This window comes from Macrobrachium rosenbergii, chromosome 59, assembly GCF_040412425.1.
Source record: "Macrobrachium rosenbergii isolate ZJJX-2024 chromosome 59, ASM4041242v1, whole genome shotgun sequence".
Classification (NCBI taxonomy): domain Eukaryota; kingdom Metazoa; phylum Arthropoda; class Malacostraca; order Decapoda; family Palaemonidae; genus Macrobrachium; species Macrobrachium rosenbergii.
Window position 1 is genome coordinate 25,949,394 of NC_089799.1, and position 24,551 is coordinate 25,973,944.

General features: G+C 36.1%; 1 protein-coding gene across 5 annotated transcripts in view; it reads right to left on the reverse strand.

Moving 5' to 3' along the window:
- Positions 1-2,041: 2,041 nt before the first annotated feature.
- The window catches only part of LOC136837455 (glyoxylate reductase/hydroxypyruvate reductase-like), a 63,921-nt gene continuing 41,411 nt past the window's right edge, over positions 2,042-24,551 (reverse strand). For all 5 annotated transcript variants that reach the window (XM_067102237.1, XM_067102235.1, XM_067102236.1 and 2 more), the window contains 5 exons: positions 17,966-18,072; positions 15,588-15,760; positions 12,680-12,844; positions 5,934-6,059; positions 2,042-4,997 (listed from right to left, as the gene is read on the reverse strand). In XM_067102237.1, the coding sequence (XP_066958338.1) occupies positions 4,879-4,997; positions 5,934-6,059; positions 12,680-12,844; positions 15,588-15,760; positions 17,966-18,072 (690 nt within the window). In that variant the 3' untranslated portion in view covers positions 2,042-4,878. The remainder of the gene's footprint in view (positions 4,998-5,933; positions 6,060-12,679; positions 12,845-15,587; positions 15,761-17,965; positions 18,073-24,551) is intronic.

The window sequence follows — 24,551 nt, forward strand, 5'->3', positions numbered from 1 at the left end:
CCCTTGTAAGATAGATAAAGAAATAAACTACATTGATAAAAGCTTTGATACATTAGCATACCGGGAATGGTTCAGAAAAAGGGCACTCAACAAAGCTAGGAGGATTTTTTACAGGGAAAATGCAGAGAGTATATGGAATACAGAAAACAAGAAAATAGTTCCCTCCCTTATATGCCTAAAATGAAACAAATTACATCAAAAATGAAAGAAATTAAATATAAATTTGTGTATACCTTTGACAACACCGTAAAAAACAAAGTATGTAAAAATAAATTGGAAGGAGAAGACAGTAATGCAGATGATATAGGGGGAGTATACATAATTAATTGCAACAATTGTGGAGACAAATATGTGGGTGAAACAGGTAGGGGAATAAAAACTAGAATCCAAGAACACAGGAGGGCAGTACAGCTCAACTCACAGGGGAGTGCTATAGCTAGGCATTGTTGGGAAAAGGACCATAGGATGGATTTTAAAAACAGTAGGCTTATATACAAAAGCAATAACATCAGTCATAGGAGGGTAGTGGAAGGGGCACTCATCAGACAGATTAAAGTGATAGAAGGAAACAAAGGATTTACCTCAGAAGATCCCATAAGCCGATCTTTTAATATTAACAGAAGCTAAGATCGACCCTTCTGACCTGGAGGTTAGGTCTCCTGCCCAACAGACCGATGGTGACTACTCACATACCACAAGGGTTAATACCACTGACCATCAGATCAGGATATCAGACCGACAGGAGGGGATTAACAACTCTCAAGAGAATGGAAACCAGGACAGCCATCATATAAATAACAGCACAGGGAGAAGAAGTTCCAGAAGATTGCTGGGCCTTGAACCAGCCTGACTACCTCATCTCTTGAAAAAGGGTCACAGTTAGGACCTGAAAGTACTCGAGTTTAAAAGTAACATGTAAATAATTACAAGTAAACAAGTTATACACAGGAATCTTGTGGGTTTCTCTTTCCATCTTCAGAAGAAAACTGAAAGAAGTTTTTGTTTGGTTCAACATAAGCTTTCTTATCCTACCCCAAGAGTTCAGGGGCAACTCCCTCATCATCATGGTAGTCATGACACCTTGTCACATATCCAGCCAAGATGTGACATGGAGTGCCAGAATCAATACAGTTTTCAAACTGTTCAACTCTGAGGAGTTAAAGTTAAGGGCTTGCTGCCATAATTTTTCTAAAGGGACATTTTTAGTACGTTGGCAGAGTGCCAGATCAAGTCAGAGGAGCAAGTTGTCAATGTCTGAAATGTAATAACTTGTTCTGTCTGGATAACAGGGGAGGGAGTAGTTTTCCTGATCTGCTGGCTGCAAGGGGACTGGGTCAATCCACAGACCATTGAGTTCACCTCTGCCAAAACACCAGTGGAAAGCTGTGACCAAAGTAGCTTCACCAATGGTCCTACTTCAGGGATGGAACTCACTACTCACTCCAAAAGAGAGACTGTTGGTAAAGCTAAAGCAGAGGCCACCTTCCCATGATCATTAAGCTTAAGAATGAGCAAAATGACCTCTTGGAACCACTGCTCCAGTCCAAGGATAAAGTTTCTGAAGGGGCAAGCCCTCCAGTGTCTGTTGCTCCACCATGTTATGCTGGAGAGCAGTTCCCTCTGATACAGTAGGAATCAATGATCTCTGCTCCCACTCCTACTCCTGTTCCTGCACCCCAGAAGGAGGGAGTGTAGAAGGACTCTGTACTGACTGGTATCCTGACAGAGATTCCAGTTGGAGTTCTTGGTGGAAGACCAGAGGAGACCAGCGAGAGCAGGAGGAAGTTACATCCTGGTGCAGCACTCCTCTATAGTGAGACAAGAGACTTGTTTGAGAATGGCCATGTTTAGACCTAATGGGTGATAAAATATTTTAAGAATGGAGACTCAGCAACCTACATGATTGAACTGTCACAACACATAACATAAAATTTGATAAGATTTACAGTAAAAGCCATAAGAAAGTCAACATAAATTTCATCTATAAACTGCAACCATAACAACTAAGTATGGTAATTAAGAAGGTAAATTAATGCTAAAATTAATAAAAATTGTACAAATTTACTGTGCTGCAATGAACTTACTTATGTGTATGTCATGATTTACACATTTTACATATCATTCTTCCCAACAGTACAATCTGATATAGCAGAGTATAGTTTTAATTGAAGTGTGACCACATGCAAAGTTCATTCACTAGATAACCTTTATCACAGACTGGTTTTTAAATAAAACTAACAAATAGTACAGTACAGACATTGTACATATGTTACTGTACAGATAGTTATATCAAGTAATTTCTTATACCTTTTAGAGGAAAAATTTTCCTCAAATTCAGCATTTCAGTTACCACTTGTAATATTACAATAAAGATGTCTGAACATTAATTTGCTACAGCCTAAATTAGTCAATCATTTTGATGCCTCAAGTCCAATCAAGGATCTGCCACACCAGGTTTCAGGAACAGTTTCAGTGATTACATGTAAACTAGAAATTCTATATACTCTCTTCAGTACACAACCATTTTTCCCAATAATAATCATTAGTACATTTAGATTATCATCAGCCAAAATATTCTCGTGCCGTAGAGCAAACATTTCAATTTCATGTGTATACTGAATACACAAGCCATCATTATCCCTAAACTCAACATTATTCTTATTATATAGTTGTTTAAACAGACCACTGAGATAATTTGCTTAGCTCTCAGAGGGCTGGCCCCATACTCCACAATACAGCGTAACAAAAAACAAACTGTGAAAAGTGCAATCTTCAGAACTGGACATGATTTCTAGAAATAGAAGCCCATTCAAAACAAGACAGTCTCTTAATTAGAGAATACCAAATCACAGAAATGGCCTTCAAGCTAATAAAACCTAAGGACTTGACGACTAACACATGAAAAAGCCACAATGAAGAAAATACTTCCCATAAATTAGATGCACATACATGAAAAGTAAGATTTGAACAGTATCACTGCCATGTATGATGACTTACTAAATTTGTGTACTACTCTGGGCTTGCTCAAAAATAAATACAATAACACTGATTATGTTGGAGCCTCTGCAATGTCTTGTGCAGAAAACAAATCTCTGACAAAAGAAAAGTTTGACTTAGAACAAAGCAAAAATATCTTGAAAAAGTAAAGACCACACATTCTGAAAGTTTTTGTAATATATATTTTGCTCATGGTCTGAGATTTATGTATGGTATTTACAGCCAGAAGAAATCTGAAAGAAATGCCAAAGTGAAAAACCCATGAAAGTATGTAGTCCTGAAGTCCTGGTGACTAATTGGTTAGGTTGTTCAGAGGTGCAAAGCATCCCTCCATTTCATTGTCTTGTGCGGTTGATGGAAGTATCAACACCACTGTTTACAGCAAATAGATCAGTGTGCCACATATAAGTACCCACAACCAAATATCTGATATAAGCTTAAGATAATGTTTACCACAACCACCACAAATTAATAACAGTTTGAAATACAACAAAGTAAAAAAATCACTATTCATGCGATATCTCATATACAGTAAGTGGAAATCCAAAATGTGAGGGTAGAAAGCAGTGGAATAAGATTCTTTTCCAAAAGAAGAAAGAATATGTAAGGGGGGTGAAATAAAACCAGTGTAAACACTAGTAACAAAAAACTGAAAAGAGGAAATCCAAAAGAACTACACATAAATCATCTTGTTAACTGATATGGGCTACTCTAGGAACAAGAGTCTATCCCATTATAATGATGGCCAACTCGAAAACAACAATGCTTAATCTGGTAAACTATAACTGATTCAGAGTGAAGGAATCTTTACCATACCCTTGCAACCAACTGATTATAAATGTGTCAGATTCAGTATATGTTAGCATAAGAAGGAGGTATCATTTAAATGGCAAAATATGCAGGCAGTAAGGAAGAACACAAGCAATATACTGTACTGTACTTGATTTTACATTTCAAGAAGTAAATGAAACAAATATTGTGGGATGAATTAAAAAAAAAACTCAGCATCAGTATTTAAAACTAAAACTCAACTGTATAATCTTTGAGACTAAGACTCAGCTGTTCAGTCTTTGAAACTAAAACTCAGCTGTATACAGTCTTTAGAACAACTATAATTGGCAATACTATACATGTATTTGTCACTGCTGCCTGAATATTTGGCCATTGAAATAATAGTACAGACCACTGTTTGTATGCAATCATCAGACACTAGGAATGACTTGGCTGCCAGGACCCATTGGAATTGACTACGATCTTCTTACACTTACATAATCCAACTAGAGATGAAATCCCACAATCCAAGAAAAAATCCTTAAAAAGCAAAATGCCTTCAACAATCTGGAATACAGTAGCACCTCTACTTACAGATGTTAGGGATTCTGGCTTCTGATAAAACAAGATCTCATATTTCAGTGTGCGCTTGAATATTTTCTAGATATCTTGCAGCCAACAGTGATTCCACAAAGGTCCTACCCTAAACTAACCTGTACTATGCACTTAACATTTAATTTAAGAGTTTTGTTTAAAAATGTATCACATCTAAAATGGTACTACAGCAGAAAAGATAATTTAACTGATAAGTACAAAAGTCAGATAAGATGAGGTGTTACTATTATTAATCACCAAAACCTCATCTACAATCAGGATTTTTAATAATTACCAATCTGGAAACTACAGAAAAATAGATAAAATCAAATATCCATAATAAAACTTGGGTTTAGCTCAGCCACTTTCAAGTTCTCCACAAATAAAACCAAAGGACAATAATCTTAGAAATTGTTAGACAATTTGCAGTCAACAAAAAATAATTCTCAAAGAATACCAAGTGTGTAATCCACTTGAACAACAATAAAAACTATATTTATATATTTTCAACAAGCATCAACAAAGGTTTTCTGGCATAGGTTTGTTTTCTAGCCCAGCAATAATGTTAGCAGCTGTAAGAGTAGCCATTCCTTCTCTTGTGGTAATTTCAGCACTGCCAATGTGTGGAACTATTGCTGAAAAAATTAGAAAAAGATTACTGTTAATAATAATGGACAACATATACATACAGTATACAGTATGAATCTAGCACTGTACAAAACCCTAGGGAAAATGTTAATGTGAAAATGAAAAAGCTAATACTTGAAATTTTCTTCAATAAACATTAATTTGCAGTATTGTGGAGCAACTTTATACTGTCCCTAACTAAGAGAACATGCTATGCTGAAAGAACCATAATTACCCTCTACATTAACATGAATAAATACAGATTCTTTCTGACTTTAAACATGAGAAACTATAGCTGAGTGAATACTTGCTACTACTCCTGTAGCTCCAGGGGTCTCTCCACACTTGTAAATAGGTTACTCTAATGGATCAATGAGACAACTGTACAAAGTAATAATGAATCTCAAAATGAAAATACCCTCAAGAAAAAATTTTGGACACTACATAAAAATACATTTCAGTACTTTTAAAAAAGCAAGGTACTACATAGAAAGACTACAAAATTATAGAGATGAAAAGTATATGAAGTTCTTTGTTATTTCTTTTTGCCAAATGTAATACAAGCTAATAAAAATATTTTGCTTGAAAGTACTGTGTAAAAGTTATATGCGTGAAATACAACTAAAAAAGTCAAACAAGTCAAATAGAAGTGAGTGATACAGTATATAATTCTGAATACATAGCAGTGGCTAGATAAATTAAAACAGTCATGCTTAGCAGTTCCCTAAAGAGAAAAAAACAGATGATATAAAAATTATGGGTTCAAGAAAAAATAAAAACACTAAACAGTAATTACCTTTGTAGGAAGAGGTTAGTGTAATGGACAAGTAAATAACCTTCATTTATATGACAAAGCTCAGAAAAAGACAGGTGGGAATGTGTTAAAATTTACAGTGATGGTTTGATGGACATGCAGCACAATTTTGGAAATAAAAATATCTTACTACAATTAGGAGTACTGATTAGCTCATGATCTGTAGGAAGTGGTTCTGGTGTCATAACATCTAGTCCAGCTGCTCTAATCTGACCAGTCTTCAGTGCTTTAATAAGAGCATCTTGTTTTATCACCCCTATGAAAGAAAGATGAAAAAATAAGTAAAATTTATTTACAAATAGATAAGCAGTCACAACAGACAACATGGTGAAACTTACTTATGATCACTGCAAGATTGTGATGATAAATATTTAATAACATCATGTTCACTATCAAGGGCATATACCATACCCTCTGAACAGCCGATAAACAGTACCTTCAAAATATCAAAATTAAGTTTTATGCTAATTTACATTCTTTAACCAACCAACTTTAGCCCAGAACACAAATTTGAACCGTCCGCGGCCCATAACCTCGTCCATTTGGTTTAAAAGGACAACATACATGACCATTTTTAAAGGGACTTGCACAAGTATTGTATATACCTTCCTAGCGTAGCAACACAGCTTATTTTTGCCTTTTCTCGACATTTTGTGTGATTATCTAGTGTTTTCTGGCATCTCTCGCTACTCCAATATTCACTAACACCAATGAGTCGTTGGCAATGACAGCGGAGGGAAGGTGCTCACTGCTGGTTAAATAAAATCTCTCTGCAATGATTTGGCATTGTGATGACACCCCAGCAATGAGGCACAAAATTGCCGTTAGAAGAGCAAAACAAAACAACAAAATTAGGGAGAGAGAGAGAGAGGAATGCCGACGACGGTGGCTCTGAACACGTTATCAAGATGAGTTGGTAGCAGTAATCTGTAGTAAGTATTAGAATTACAAGAATGTTTGTCGTCTATAGAATCAATATGCGTTAAAGAAAGCTGTATGTGAGAATAACACAGCATTCTTTAACGTATGATGATTCTATAGACAAGAAATATTCTTGTAATTCTTGGTATGTTGAACTGAAAATTTCAAACCTTGTTCCAATATGGTACTGGAAACTTTTAAAGTGCCATAACTCAAAACACTACTTTTTTTGGATTCAAATGTTTGCCAAAATTCTAAAAATAAAAGGAGCTTCTTGGAACTGCTCTTATGAGTGCATACTGGTTGTGCCTTTCTCAAGTAATTTCGTTTTTTTTATAACGTGAATAATTATAGTGTTAGAAGGAATTTCATTAAGAAAAATGGTATTTTCGTGACATCACGCGCTACATATGTTTTATGACTTTATATACCTTTATCTATTTGAGATTTTACGAAAAACGAAATTTCACATTGTTTGTATGATATTTGAGTATCTACAAACAAAATTAGGTGAGTCTACGGTAAATAATAAGACAGCAATAAGTTTGTGACGTCATACGACAAACAGACGGACAGACACATTGCATTCTTATGCTCACATAAAGTTGGCAATGGTATTATAATTGTACTGTGAAAGTATTAAGTTGAATTATTAAAGACTTTTTTTTATTAATATTTTTGTGTCAGAGGGTACAGTATGCCCTTAATATTACCATTCAGAAGATAAAACCTATTCATATGGAACAACCCCACAGGAGCCATTGATTTGAAATTCAAGCTTCCAAAGAATATGGTGTCCATTAGTAAGAAGTAAGAGGAGGTAAAGGGAAATAAAAAAAGAAGAGACCCCACTTATTAAAAAAGAAAAAATAAATTAATAAAGATAAAATGTATTAAAATGCAAGGAGAATAGCATTAGGCACTAGTTGCTCTATGACATGAATACTGCTTATTCACTGAAACTTTTTCAAAAGCAGCAGTCAGTAAAACAAATTTTGTAATGAGCAAGCATAAGAAGCAGGAACAAAATGCAACCTCGACTTGGGACAATAGGATGTCCACTTCCTTTCTTTTAACTAGAGCAGTCACAGCAACCAGATAATACATATTAATTAACACAGTAACCATTTTTGGCTTTATGTGCATAACACACCAATTCATTTCCCAATTACTGAACAACAAACACTTTATTGTACACCAGGACTGCTTATAATTCTCAAAGTCAACAATAACTGATAAAAGGGATAACAAGTCAAGAGGGAAGACTGCCCAATAACTTTTATTCTAAAAAGATTTTACACTTGTGAAGTTTGCCAACATGACCAACAACTCCATTTTGAACTCTCATAGTACTAACCCAAAGAACATGTTCCAATTATACCGAGTACTTCAATATTATCTTTACTAATGACTTGATAACTAACATTGTCAAAGAAGCCAACCCCTATATCAGATGTTTTAATCACTGACAATCATGGTCAGTAACTTCCTGATCATCCTTATCTCACATGTACAGCCTGTTGTGATGCAGAATACACTTGTATATGTTTTAAAAAACATATTCAGAGACAAATATTACTACTAACATTATTTTGTCCTAGAGGATAACTACTCATTGTACATGTGCAACTTATGTCATTTAACATGCCACTCCTCCTCACAACTTCACCCTCTTTCCACCAACATCATTGCTATCCCAGGCCCTCAATCTCTTGAGACTCTGGCCTTTCGAACTTGCCTTCCTAATCATTTATTTTGTTTTCAGTCAACTGCAGATAAAAAATGGCTATAATGAAATGATAATCTCACTGAGGTGATGAACTGGCATCACAACTCGAAAGTTCAGATCTCTGGTTTCCTGATAAGTAATGAAATGCACTGAGTAATGAAGACCCAAGACCAAGTAATATAGGCTACACAATACCCCAGAGCAGGTGTAATAAACATATGAAACTATCTCATTCTTTCTTCCATTTCTTATTATGAAGTATTATTTCATTGTAAGTTTTGAGCAAAGTCTTGTAAGCTGTTAAATTCAGTAATGAATGCAATGATACAAGTAGAAATTTTAAAATATAAAAAAGTTTGTATGCCCAGCATGTAAGTATGTATGTGGGTGCTTGTTTGCAGATTTTATACTAAGCTAATGGCTACTACTTTGTACTGAATTTTGGTAGATGTACATTAAAAATCTTGTGTGCAGGGATTATCAAAGACTTATTACAATATTGTTATTTACATTATTCAGTATAGCACATAAAATTTATGAAATCCTTACACTGCCCAAGTATGTCATAAGGTACTTGAGCTCAAGCTATCGTATGTCATTGATTGAAACCTTGACTCAGTATGTAATGGACTACATTTCCATCAGCTTCATATAATCTGTAAGACAAAATCTAATTTGCTGAACAAAAGGGTTTAACAAATAATATTCTTTTAATGGCCTCTACAGCACATATAGAGTAAAAGGGAATTACAAGTTTCTGTGATGGCAAGTTTTAAATCATTTTAACCGATGACTGCAGGTATATTGCAGACAGTTCTTATAGAGATTTAAAGCCATCAGTACCAACTGCATGGTGTGAACCTTTGCATCTTATAAGCTCTATTGTGTGGTGCTTATGATGCTCAGGTAGGTACAAAATTAACTGAAATTTAATAGTTTAATAGTTAAGTACAGATAACTATTTTATGCATAACCTAAGGAAGAGGGAGTTCTAGCATTGAAGGAAGCTATAAATAAATACTTTAATACCATAACTATATAAATACTTAATTTAAGATTTATCCTTTAAATACTTACTGCACCTGCAGTAGTTCGACAGATTGAAACAAAAAAACAAGAACACTTGGTTTTCTATGAATATCTGTCTTCTATCCATCTACTTCCCCCCACCCCCAGGACCAATAGGTTACAAACACTCATAGCCAATCAGTCCACTTCTGTCCACTTTGAATGTGGGGAGGCAGGGAGGGCAATCCATATATGGAGAGGTAAGTATTTAAAAAATAAATCTTAAATTAAGTATTTATATTTCTTAAATGAACCTTACCTCAAGATGGAAATCAGCCAACCCTTTACAGGCTACTTAGTAACAAAATATTTTGTACAAAACAAGTGTTTGTTTTAACCAGTGAACTCAATCCACATGCTATCAATGCTGCCTTAGGAGGACTGTCACTCAGGTATGAGATCCACATCATGAAGATAGCTGAGGTCTCTTTGGAGGGTGCCCCCTTCAGCAGAAGGAGGGGTAGGGTTACTGTGCCAAAACCATGCAGAGCCAATGATGGATAACTAACAAGTACATATGTACAAAAAGGTATACTTCTAATACTCAACAATGAGTACCTCAAAGCTTCCCAAAAACCACAACCAGGTTTACAAAGCAGTAGGCCAAAAAAGGCTACCTAGGCCTCAGGACATAATATCCCCTGCATAAACCAGAGGAAATAATGCCTATTGCAGCAACTCTTACCTTACAGGTTCTAACAGAATGAATATTAAAAATCTAAAAGAACAAACCAACAGAAAACCAATTGCATCTGTCGAACTCCTACCAAAACCAGCAACAAAAGTAGACTGATCAGCTATGAGTGTTTGTACCTATCAGTCCCCTGGTGAGGGGGTGGGGTGGGGAAAGTAGATGAATAGAAGATGGATATTCATAGAAAACCAAGTGTTCGCGTTTTTTTTTAATCTGTTGAACTACCATTAGCGCAGAAGTAAAAGTTATACAATGGAGAGGTAAGGTTCATTTCAAAACTGTTTTAATGCCATTTGCTAACTATTTTGCAATACCACTGAACACTAAGGGTGTAATTTGCTACTAAAATTTCTTCCTTGTGAAATACCATTTTCCATTTTATGGGTATTTGAATAGAGTACAATACATGTTACCTATTTGCACCTGGGAAGTGCGGTCTGTGATGTTCTTCATAAAATAAACAGCATGTGGCCTCAAATACTACCAATATATTGCACTTTTAAAATGTATATGGTTTCATATGCCCTTTGGATATTGAAGAAAGACAATAGTTGCTTTTAATTAAAATTCTATAAAAATATAGTCTCCTATGTGGTATAGTAATCACGGCATAAATTTAACTCTTTTTTTTTTTCATCTATATTGGGCTGATAGTTATATTTTTTGTTTTTAAGTACCGTATTAGTCGAGTTTACTATTTTTTTGTCATCAGACAAACACAATTTGTTAAGAGATACAAGCATAAAATTACTAATCAATTACTAAGATCTTGCCCATTCAAGTTACAAATGTAATGGTTTTCAGTGAGGCTTATATATTCTTGGTACCTTCTAAATATACTGTATTCACTATTATAACTGGATCATGAACTCTGTCCATTGTATGTCAATGCATGTTTTGTTGGTTATCTGTGTAATTAATTTTCCTAATTTCCTAAATTTCTCGAATTGGTAATTTCTGTTATATTTACAAGATGTGCAATTTCTCTGTATATATTTTTTATTCTATTATTTCCAACCAAATTTTTAGTAATGGTTGAACGTAAACTGAAATTTTTTATAACCGGAAGTTTTAATAAAAATGTGGAATCTGAGTTCCAAGTTTACTTCATTACCTCCACTGACTGATATGGCTAAACTTGATAAAGTTGATTTTGGATTGAAGATTTAATTAACACTAATTCTGAGATTGGGTTCTTGTTTATCAAAATTTACTGATGCTTTGTTTATTTCTCTTTTCCTTATTGTATTTTGCAGCTGTTCTTATAAATACTGAAGGTATAATCTCATCTGTAAGGAAAGAAAAACAAATCAGCAAAGAGGGGAGAAAGTTCTAGCTAATTTTGTTTCATGCAATATAGTAGAGCAACTAAACGAGACCTAATTCTGAGTGTCAGATCTTGATACCATAATGGTTATTCTTTGATGCCTCCTTTGCCCCACTAGGGGCTAAACATTTCGGAGCACCAAGACTAAATATTTCGGAGCACCAAGAGAGTGTAAGACCATGGTACAACAGCAATGGCATATCTCCAGATTTAAGAACATAGTTCATATTTTAATAGCCATAATCCTGGATAAGTACAGTGATTATATGTTAGTTTTAGAAGTTAATCATTATTATTTTTTTTTCTGCTACCACTTGAAAGTTTTTCTAGCCTAACCCATCCAACGTCATTTACCTCCTCATATACCTTGTTTTCTCTCCAACTTTGCAATTCTTTTTCTTTAGCTTCAATTACGCTTTTATTTTCAAATCCTAGCAAAACCTCTTCATCTTCAATTTTTTTTTCATGACTATAATCTCTTAAGTTAACCCATCCCTTGTCACCTAACTGTGAGTCTTCTACACTGTACAAATCAGCCCAAGATTTGCTGGATCTTTTTCCTGCAAGACTTAATATAGTCCACTCTTCTAAAGTTAAGCAGAAGAGTAGCAAAGTCTACCACTGAAGCAGAAGAGATGCCCAAATTCAGAAAGGGAAATAGAGTTAGAGCTATAAACAAAAAGTGAACTACATGCATGCCTTACAATAACCCATTTAATAATTCCATTAAATGTATAAAATATAACTGAAAGGTAGCGATGTTAAATGGCCCCCAAATATCTAGGTGCAGTTTTGATTATACCACTTAAAACAAAGTGATTTTTACCTTTCTTCCATGCAACCTTCTTGTTGTAAATTGTATGGACACATAAAACCGAGATATACATAAACAACAGGATTTAATACTTATTCGTATAGCTGTAGAACAAAGTACCTGTATACTCACGCTTTCATAAAAAAATAACACTTTCTTGATATTCTTATCTTTCCATAAATACTTTTCTTTTCTCGTGATACACTGCCTTAAAAATGTGAGATTCTGATTAATCACAAACTGAGAGCTATAGTTTTGCTTACTCTACTTTTTACCAAAATGACCAAGATAAAAAGGTGAAACTAATAAAAAATTTAACTAACCTCCACGAGCAGTATTTACAATAATAGCAGAGTTCTTCATTTTTTCAAAAGCATCTTCATTGAAAATTTCCCGAGTTTCATCAGTAAGAGCACATGTTATTATTATGAAGTCTGATTCTTTCAACAGCTCATCAAAGGACACATGCGATGCAGTAAGTTCAGTACCTGAAGTAAATTAAACACTGGTCAGGCAAAATTTAAAACTACATATAAGTCAAGTTAATTAAAAACAAAGATCTTTATTAGGATACTTGAAAATTAATCACCTACTTTGCAGTACCAAAATAAGAATTTAGCAAATCACCGATACAGTGGCACCTCAATTTAACAGACCTCAACTTAGAAGATTTCATTACTCAGCAGACTCGCCAGTGTCCGATAAAAGTAATATAATTATTTTTTAACTTAGTGGAAAGTCCAGTAAGAATGTTATGGTTGACTAAGAACACCCAAGCGGATGACTTCTCGTCATGTGTGGATAATCCACTAAGTAGGCTAGGGGTATCAGACAGTGAACAAACGAACACATACACACACACACAAACACACATGATCAAGGCTTACCTGTTTGGGGCTATAAAGGTGGACAGCAAATGAACAAATAAACACACACAAGCTCCTGGGTGCACCTGTGAGGGTGGACAGTGAATGAACAAATGGACACACACACTCAACCAATGCTTTTCTGGGTGCACCTGTGAGAGTGGATGGTGGAAGAACGAATGAACACACACACACACACAACCAATGCTTTCCTGGGTATGCCTGTGTGGGTAGACGATGAATGAATGTACACAAACACACATGACGATGCTTTACTTTTCGTCCCTGTGAGGGTGGAATGTGAACAAATGCATGCGCACACAACTGAAGATTTCCTGTTTGAGCCTGTGAGCATGGGTCCTTTGTTTCTGTGGTTAGTGCCCTAGCATGCCCTGCTATTTGCATACTGTAGTCAGTCATTCAGCTTCAGTTGTCTGCCCAGTGAAGAAATTGTGCTCTGTTATTAATATGATAATTTTTGTGTTTACTTTTGCTAAGAAAGTAAGTGCTCTTTGTCTTGTGAATATGTCTTACTAAAAATGTAAAATTTCATGACAATTTAATGAGCTTACAGTACATTGTCAAATTTATGCGTAAAAAGTTGTTTTCTTTCAAAGTGAGAGCGTCACTCTTTTTTGTTCTCAGAGTCACATGCCTAGAAATGATGAGATGATTGGTTAAATAAAATGTAATTGCATGCAATCACAATTTCAGCGCTGCAAATCATTTCTAATAATCATTTCTCTCTCTCTCTCTCTCTCTCTCTCTCTCTCTCTCTCTCTCTCTCTCTCTCTCTCTCTCTCTCATACATTATTTTTACTGAATTAAGGTACTTGAAGCAGTACAGCACTTTCTCGTTCTTAATACAATACAGTACTGTAGTGTTACAGATGCAGAAAATTTACTTCAGACGGATGATATTACAGATAAACGTAATATTTCTGCAAATCTTTCTAATGTCTTACCACAGGAACACCGTAGGAATTCTTCGTTGCTGAAATTAATATTTTAAAACTTTATCTAGTGTTACATATTTCAGTATATGTGCATGTATACAGGGTATACACATACACACACACACAAGCATCACATTATGATGAGCTACACACGATGTGTTTTTTTGCTTTTTTGCATGTTCTCTCTCTCTCTCTCTCTCTCTCTCTCTCTCTCTCTCTCTCTCTCTCTCTCTCTCTCTCTCTTATTTATTTTACTGAATTAAGGTACTTGAAGCAGTACAGCACTTTCTAGTTCTTAATACAATACAGTACTGTAGTGTTACACATTTCACAATGTTGCATGCATACAGGGTATACATACACATAAGCATCACATTATGATGAGCTACACACTTGATATGTTTGCTTGCTTTTTGCATGTTCACTCTCTCTCATACATTATTTCTCTCTCGTACATTTTTATTGACTTAAGGTCCTTAAAGCGGTACAGTATAGCACTTTCTTGTTCTTAATACAATACAGTAATGTAGTGTTAAACATTTTTCAATAAGTGTGCATGTGTACAGGGTATATGCACATGCAAGCATCACGTTAGTATGGGCTATACAATTAAGTGTTTGCTTGCCTTTTATATGTTTCGCTCTCTCTCTCTCTCTCTCTCTCTCTCTCTCTCTCTCTCTCTCTCTCTCTCTCTCTCTCTCTCTCTCTTTTGATAAAAAATCTGTTGTTATTCTTAAAAAGAAACGATGTTCATGTTTTTAATATCGTATGGTTTTGTAAATGTATCTCTAAATTTGAATGATACAGTTGACCCCTGGGATTCGTGGGGTATGGGATCACAACCCCCACGAACAGCTAAAATCCACGAATACTTGACACCCCTCTAAAAACACTTATAACTGCCTATTCTGACAGCTTAAACATCAAAAAACCCCTCTGAAAATGCTTATACCTGACTGTTTTAATAGTTTTATCATAAAAAATGTATTTAGTCAGAAAAATATGAAAATACAGTAATTAGTGAATATTTATCTATCAAAAATTCTGCGAATAGGCAAATTTTCCATGAATAATGTGGATATACGTTCACAGAAAAATCAGCAAATAGGTGAAGCCATGAATCCAGAACCGCGCATATGTTGGGGTCGACTGTATATAATTCAGAACTCTAATTAAATGATAATTATAAAATACTACTTAGGATGGGCTGTAATCTGCTGTACTGTGTATGCAATTACACTACAATATAAGCTCTGCAAGTTGGCCCCATGGTACCCGATCATGTAGGTCATTGCCAGTTTTCGTTACTTAGTAGAACGGACAGACCCTAAAACTGTCCGTTAAGTTGAGGTGCCACTGTATAATAAAATCTCTTATCAATCAGGGCTCAACTGAAAGTAAATACTTGCCTTCCTTCTTAGGAGAACGACTTGTATAAATGAATCTCTTAACACCAAACCCTAGGAGACGTCTTACGACAGCTTGTCCTATTCTTCCAAAGCCAAATACTCCTACTGTGGATCCACTAAGTCCCCATCCATTCATCCACAGTGGTGACCAAGCACACTTTCCCCAGCCACCACTAAAAATGTTTAAAAGTTATATATGTAACCAACAACTGTGGTCTGATTAAATTACTATAAAATTATAAAAATAATAAGATTTCACTTCCAAACACAAGAAATCATTTAAACATTTCATTACCTGTAGCCCATAACAAATGTAACTTTTTTATTAGGAATAGTATAAGGATATTGCTTCTAGTCCAAAAATCTGTTTTGTTCCATAACAAACCAAAACCTTACACAGCCACTCTGAGTGCCACATAATGTATCACAAAAACCTTCTCTTAATGAAGTAGAGCACCAGCCATAAAAGGAGAGCAGTGCACATGCTGAGCAGGTTCCATAGGTCTCAGCAAACAACCAAGCTTATCCTTCATTTGGTTGTATGTGCACATAAATGTTCCCAGACTATCTAGAAGGAATTTTTTCATACTTCTAACTCTTTCATTCTGCTTGTTTTCATACTAAATCCTTATTTTCTTACATCAAATGCTCATGGTCTTGTGATATTTAACATGACTGGTGTGGTCTGGTGTCTCCTGAGAGTACTGTTTTCCTATGGATTGTAGCACAGGAAAAATTGTGCAAAATTTCCTTCTTAAAATATTGTCATTGGGCTGTTTTTCAACATCAAGGCCTATTTTTTTATAGAGATGATGAAATGATGAGACAGGAAGATTCCTAGCAATGGTAAATGGGTGACCCTCTGACAAAGGAGACAGCTGCAGAGGCAAGAGCTCCTATGGCCTATAGAGAGTAGACAGCAGATGTAGCTATCTGTGAAGGCCCACAATGTAGGCACAAAGTCCTGATGTCAAAAGGAGGCAGCATGGAGTAGGTGGAAGACTTCTCTAAAGATACTCAGTGTCGCAGAACAATGAGATAAATCTGACACTTGTAGGCACACCACTGCTCAAATCTGAAGCACTGATTCTTCAAGAACAACATGCATGGTACAGGAATTTCCATCTTTATCTAAAAAAGCACACTAAGGAATAATTAACATAATGAAAATAGTAAATGACAAAAGAGAATACTACACACAATTAATAATAAATCAGAGGCAAAACTGCAAAATAGGCTACATTTAATAATAAATTACAAGGGCAAAATTGCAAAATAAGCTAAGACAAAACGAATAAAACTAACGATAACAGCTACTGTAGCAGGGGTACATAGGAAGTAAATATCAGAACACTGCCGTGCAAACAAGAAACCAATACTGTATAAGCTCAAAGCAAGGACAAAAGTCAAGAGCTAATTACAAACACCATAGCAAAACCTCAAACTAGAATTAAATGAACATGAAATAAAAAATTATCGAAATACGGTACTTGAGAAACATTAACATAGGAAAACTATTCCAATGCTAAAATTAAAGGATAAAAATTATAAAAACAAACAGGAAACATAAGGAAACTGAGTAGCAAGTTACTCACAGTAACAAAAAAAAGATGAATAAGATCTGACAATGCATTCAAGAAAATTTTCTGTCAATAACACATTGCAAAAAACTAGAAATGCAGATGCAGTCCTTATGGATTAGAAATATACACAGGGTAAATAATACAAGGTAAGAAGCATGCTAATCACCAAAATAGAAGTAAAAATTAACATTTTCCCAAAACAAAAAACCACAGTAAATTTAGAAAGGGACTGAAGCCACTTCTAAGTGCTAACACAATAACAAGTCATTAGCTGCAAAACAAAAACGTTTAACAAAAGCAGTAACAAATGATCACATAACACAAAATGTAGGAACAAGGTAAATGAATGCAAATAGTAACCATAACCTCAAAACAAGGGTCTCAAAATCAAAATAGCTCCTGGGGACTGTCAGGGCACACTCTAAACACACTCAGGTGCAAAAAGAAGGATCCCAACTGCTGTTGGAGACACTGGGGATTTACTCATACATATACAGTATAAACGGACTGCTGATTCTTCTTTAAACAGGGACTAAGGCATCTGGGACTTTTGTCACACAGCATGCTAGTTATAAGTACAGTAATGCATTTATAGTGAAACAAATATATCTTGCAGCTTCTCAGTAATGATGCTGAGAAATGTGGCAGCTGTGAAAATTAAAAAATTAATTTAGAAATTACAAAGAATAAAGATTAAATTCCGAGAATGGCCTATCAATTTAAATATGAAAGACACATCCCTCAAGTCACTTTATGTGCTATATTGATAATCAACAAAGTACAATTTAAACATACTTGAGCAATTCACCATGAGCTTCAAACAATCGTCTACTTGTTGCCAGTAACAGAGCAACAGTAAGTTCTGCTGTTGCATCTGTTAAGACACCTGGTGTATACCCAACCTGTTGAAAAAAAAAATTTGCATTAATAATGGAAAATAATAATAATTCCACACTCAAAACTACCAAATTGACATGCTGAACAGACATATTATGTAAACATATTAAAGAGCTGTACAATTAAAACTTAACTGCACAGATACTCTTTTCCTTGTATTTATTATTGCTATAAAGTGGCTTAACCCTTAACCCTTAAGGGATGGATTGAGCCTCAGTGTGAAGTAAAACAGGATTGGGGAGGTGGACGGATTGAGCCTGAGTGTGAAACAATATTACACACCACTGATATGGTAAGAATGAGGCGAGAGGTGCCAATACTTCTATATGCTATAAATTTACTAATGGCAACTTTTATACTGACCTGAGAGTCGGGCCAGTTGCTGCGATTGTCTTTTCAGTCATCAGTAATACTTCTGACTTGAAGGGGAAAAGTGCTGCATCTCTCTCTCACCTAAGTCTTTATGTAAATTTGCTTGTAAATATACGAAGGGGTTGCTGTTGTTTTTTGTTTTTGTCTTTTACGATAGTATGTCGGTTGTAAATGTAATTTTACAAAGAAAATCGGAAAGAAATACAGTATTAGAAAAAGCATATAAAAGTAAAAAAATAGTTACTGAATCTTCCTTCTCATAAATTTACGTGAATATTTTTCAACAAATATGCAAAAGATTTGTTACTGCTTTTATTTCTTATCTGTTTTGATATTGTGTGAGCAGTAATAATAATTTTACAAAATACAATAAATTTATTTATTAGAACAAACATACATAAGTTGGTAAAATTTACGATTATCTTGTAAATGAGGCTCCACAAGGGGTTGTAAATAGTCATTTTCAACTTCTCGTGGAAGGTAGGGAAAATTTTTTAGAATTGTTTTACTTATACAGTGTGCATGTACATGTCATTCTCTTCCCATTGATGATTGATGTGATTTTTTTTTTATTTTGCCCACCTCAAAGTTTCCCCGGTCTGGGGTGCTGCACATTGATAAATTATGCCGTCCCTTAAGGGGTAAGGGACAGGCTAATTATATATCATGCAACCCCAAATACCGGGCAAACTTTAAGGTTGGCCAATTTAAGAAAAAAACACATCAGTGGAAAGCAGAAGATATGCAAATGCACATGGTGTAAAAAAATTCTAAAAAATTTTCCTTACTTTCACGGGAATTTGAAAGTGACTATTTACAACCCTGTGTGGGGCTTCTTTTACAAAACACTCATAAATTTTATCAAGTTATACATGTTTTTCTAAAAATTTATTTTATTTTAATTTGTAAAATTATAATTACAGCTCACACAATATCATAATAGGTAAGAACTAAAATCAGTAACAAATATTGTTGTAAAATATTTGGTGAATTTACCGAGATCAGGAGATGCAGTAACTTTTTTGGAGGTATACATGTTTTTTCTAATATTTCTTTGCACTTTTCTTTGCAAAATTACAATTATAACTGACATCATATCATAAAAGATAACTAAAACCAACAGCAATCCCTCGGTATATTTATGAGCAAATGAATTAAAAGACGTCATGGGAGAGGGAGGAGCAAGATATCCCCCAATCAAGTCAAGAACAATACTGATCTCCCTGAGGCTCCCACTGATTGAGCTGAGCTGAATATAAAGTTGCCACCATTCATTTATGGGCCACTGAAGTAATGGAAACTCTTTCCCACTTGATACAGCCAAATCGTACAGCGCGTAATATTAATACTCACATGAGGGGATCCGTCCACCACCCAAAACCTGTTTTAGATCCTCTCATGAAGGGATCTGTCTGCTAAGGGTTAATGCAACCATAAAGTTTGGATTTCATTTATAATTAATGCAGCCATCAAGTTTGAGTTTTATCTACTACATTAAAACTAAAATTTTATATTGGGTTAATTGAATGGATATTCAGACAAAATTTCATTAACTGACTTGTTTTCAAAACTTGACAATCATTGCATACATAAAAAATTGTTAATTGTTAGTGTTATATTACGTACATATAAGGGACTGGATTATGTGGTTACTCATGAAACCCATGAGTCAAACAAGTAGACAACTCTAAGATGAGTCAAAATTACTTGTGTTATTCCCTTTGATATGATGAATTCCACATTCCAACACTGAATTCAACAGAGAAAAAGTACAAGCTTCAATGTTCTTTCAGAACCAAGGCAGTGTGTGAACACTTAATAAGGAAAATCAAAGAAGACATTCACTAAATGGAATCATATGATTTTTTACACTTGGCCTGTCAGAGGGTACCACTTAAATGATACTAGTACTTAAAACCCCTCTAAAAACACTTAGAACTGCCCATTTTGATAGTTTAAACACAGAAAAACTCTGTAAAAATGCATACACCTGACTATTTTAATAGTTTATCACAAAAAGTGCATTTATTCATGAAAATTATATGAAAATACAATAACTAGTGAATATTTCTCAGTGAAAAATACCACGAATGGGCAAATTTTCCGCGAATGATGGCTAGATATGTTCCACAGAGAAACCCGCGATGGTGCGAGTCCGCGAATCATGGTTTACTGCATAGGTTTTATGCAATATTCCTCTGGCCCAAGATGCACTGTTTGCTGCCTTTTACTTTTTATCCATTTCCTTTCATTTCTTCTTACCTAACTGAACTTCTTAAAATTAACCTCACTCCAATTAACTAATCCTTCAAGTAAGCACACCTAGTCTTGGAACATGACTGACTGGTATCATTAAATAAATTTATAATACCATTGTAATAATAATTTCCACTGCTGAGTCCTGGAAGCAATGATCCTCCTAACCCTCGCTCTTTCTGCTAAGTGTATCATTTATAATGCAAATGCCATGTCTCTCATATTTAAACTGTTTAATTAAAATAACAGAAGAGGTAACAAGTTATAAACAGTGGAACAACAACACACCTGTGATTTGAAAATTAAAAAGCAATTATTTTTGTGACTCTGCTCTTGATTGTATTCTGCATTCTGAGTGTAAAATGAAAGGTTTGTACTTTGAGTGGATAATAAAAAAGGGATTTTGACAAAGGAAAAATCTATTTCTTGGGGAAGACCTGTGTTACCCAGTGAAATGGTTCCATTTAGCACATTTCTAGGTATAAGAATTGCTACATATACCAGAGAAAAAGCTATCTAGAATGCCGGGGTTACCACCCACGGAGCGGTCATCTAATCGATGTCGATATACACTAGGGGTGAGCTTACACCACCATCACAGGCCTTCGCCCAACAGATCTCTCTATTCTCAAAGTCCCAAATTGGATGTGCCGTTATAACGCCCGCTCACCCACTAAGCGTCATCACGATACCGCAACGTCATCCCAAAATTAGCACCCACCAAGCTTGGTATATCACCCGGGTGGGAAAGAAGTGCAGGGATGGGTCACTGGGTGACACAGGTCTTCCCCCAGAAATAGATTTTTCCTTTGTCAAAATCCCTTTTCTGGGCTCAACCTGTGTCACCCAGTGAAATAGTAACAGAGAATCAGCCATACAAGAGCTTGGTGGTACGCCTCAAAGAATACTTAATAGAGCTAAACAAAACTTAGAGAAAACTTCACTGTGTTTTAATACAGCCAAATTATAAGATCAACGACAATTTCAAAACTAAGAGGTACACAGTTAAAATTAACCAAATCAAGACACTTAAGGCCAACAAAATATGACTAACTACAAGGTAACTGCGGTACATGAATGGGTCAGGCTGTGAAGCAGAGCTGACCTAAGGCTAGACGCAGGGCGAGCAGGCGAGGCAGGAAGGCTAGAGACTATACCACAGGTAAACGAGGATAACAAATCAAAAGGACAAGGCACAGTCCTAAATTAATCATGAGCTGAACCAGGAGGAACAATACTTCCTGTAGTAACTGTGGAATATTTAAGAGCCTCTAGAGACTTAAGACAGTGACGTTTAAATACTGTTAGTGATTTCCAGCCCGTGTATTTCAAAATTCATATGTGGAAACAGTCAGTTGAGGTGGCCACCGCACGAACATCATGAACCCGAGGTACTGATTCCGGGTTTGCTTGTTTAATGAAATAAAGAATTTGTTGTCTGATGGCCTTTAGGGAAATATTACCTCCACCTTCCCTAACAAAAGGGGCCTTGCAGTTCTTTTAAATGTCCTATTTAAATAGGTTCTTAAAGCATTGACTAGACATAAAGACAGAACCTGTGGAAGAGGAATAATCTTCCAAGGAGACCATCTATTCTGTGGATCTTCGTCCTTTGCTAGAAAACTGGGGTCCGGAAATAACAGAACTTCACCTGACGGGAGGAAATCAACATGATTGGGCTCTCTAGAAAGAGCAGACAGTTCAGAAATTCTAGCTCCTGAGGCCAGACTTCCTAAGAATAATGATTTTCTTAACAGACTCAGGTATGAACATAAACCGTTATCAGTGCCTGATACCAATTTAAGTACGTCATTTAAGTACCAGGAGACCGTGTGTGGACGGGTTTAGGAATTGACTAAAAACAGGAGTCTGTAGGATTAATATTGAAACCATGTAAAAACATTTTTCTTAAGGCAGATTTTGTTGTAGTAACAGAACTAATGGCCAATCCTTACCCGAACAGTGATCTAAAGAAAGAGATCGCTAGATTCGTGGATATTTCATGAGCTGTGTGAGGGCAGATTCTCTCTAATCTGATTCTATGAATAATGTATTAAGAGGGTCAATGTTAGCGCCCTTTTGTGCTGCAAATTTCATGAAGCCCATAACGATAGGGCGTCCAGAATTCTTGAGGAAGCTGACACGGTCCGAGTTGTACTACTTGTGTAAACTGTGGGTTGGGGATATGTTTGTGCATGAGCCACTAGTGCTACTTGACCTTTGAATGATCCCAGTTTGTATAAAACTTTCATTAACAAATTTATTGGTGGAAACAGATAGATCCTTTGCCACCTGTTCCAGTCGATTGACATTGCACCTGTGGGATAAGCTAAAGGATCCAGATTGAGAGCCACGTAACACGGAAGTTTGTGGTTGTTCTCTGTGGTAAACAGGTTTACCTGGAGACCCAGTACCTGAAGGCAAATCCACCCGAACGACTTCTTGTCCAAGGACCAATCCGACCCCAGCGGGGTTGTCCTGGACAGTGAATCTGCAATGACAATCCGAACATCTGCCAGGTGGGTGGCTCACAGGTGCCAACAATGTTTCCTTGCTAGGGAAAAAAATTGCAAACATCACTTGATTGATACGGCACGGCTTGGAGCCTTAGCTGTTCAGGCAATGTACTACTACTGTAATGTTCAGGACCAGCCTGATGTGAACCTGTCTGGCTGGCCGAAGTATCTATAATGTTAGAAACACTGCCACTGCCCCTAAGATGTTGATATGGAACTGGTGGAACACTGTCGACCACGTTCCTTGAACTTCCTTGTGTTGGGAATACCCTTCCCAACCGCTCAGGGAGGCGTCTGTATGGATCACGAGTGAAGGAGGGGGAAACTGGAGAGGTACTGAACCCGACAAACTCTTGACTGACGACCAAGGTCGAAGCCTTTTCTTCAATACCTGTGGGATAAGAGACAGCTTGTCTCTGTTCCTCCTGTTGGCTCGTTTCCGCCATACTCTGTTTATATCCTTCAGTTTGGCTTTCAGCAGCAAGTCTGTTACTGAAGCGAACTGAAGAGAGCCCAGAATTCTCTCCTGGGTACGATGAGAGGCATTTTTGTTTTGAGGAACTGTCTGGTACCTTTGGCTATTTCTTTCCTTTTTGCTGGTGGCAGTGACAGTTTGTGTGCTTAGGTCCCAATGGATTCCTAACCACACTAGGCGTGATTTCTAACTGTTTATTTGGAAACCCAGGTATTCCAAAAAGTTGATTACTATATAAGTTGCTCTTTGACATTCTTTGGCATCAGATGACCAAATTATCCAGTCATCCAGATACGCGGCCAGCATGATCCCTCGGGTCCACAGTTCTTTGACTACTGTCTCTGCCAGTTTGGTAAATGTTTCGGGCGCTATGTTGAGCCCGAATGGCATGACTCTGAATGAGTATGATTGTTTTCGTAGTCTAAACTCCAAGAAAGGAGAGAAGTTTCTCGCAACCGGGACGTGATAATATGCGTCTGTAAGATCTATAGAGGTGGTGACGGCCCCACGAGGAAGTAGGGTCCGTACCAGCAAGACTGTAAGCATGCGAAACTTGTCGCATTGAATAAACGAATTGAGACGGGACAGGTCCAGAATCACTCATTGTTTGTCTGAGTCCTTCTCCGGAATACTGAACAGACAGCCTTGAAATTTCAAGTGTCTGGCTTTCTTTATTGCATTCTTTTGCAGAAGTTCTACTGCACAGTCCTGTAAGACTCGGGATGGGTGTTGATAGAATCAGACTGGAGGAGTAGGCCCTTTGCTCCAGCTCCGTCCCAGACCTTTTGAGATTATGCTATGGGTCCACGGGCTGAAGGTCCAGCAGTCCCTAAAGAGATATAATCTCCCGCCTACCTGGGGTGTC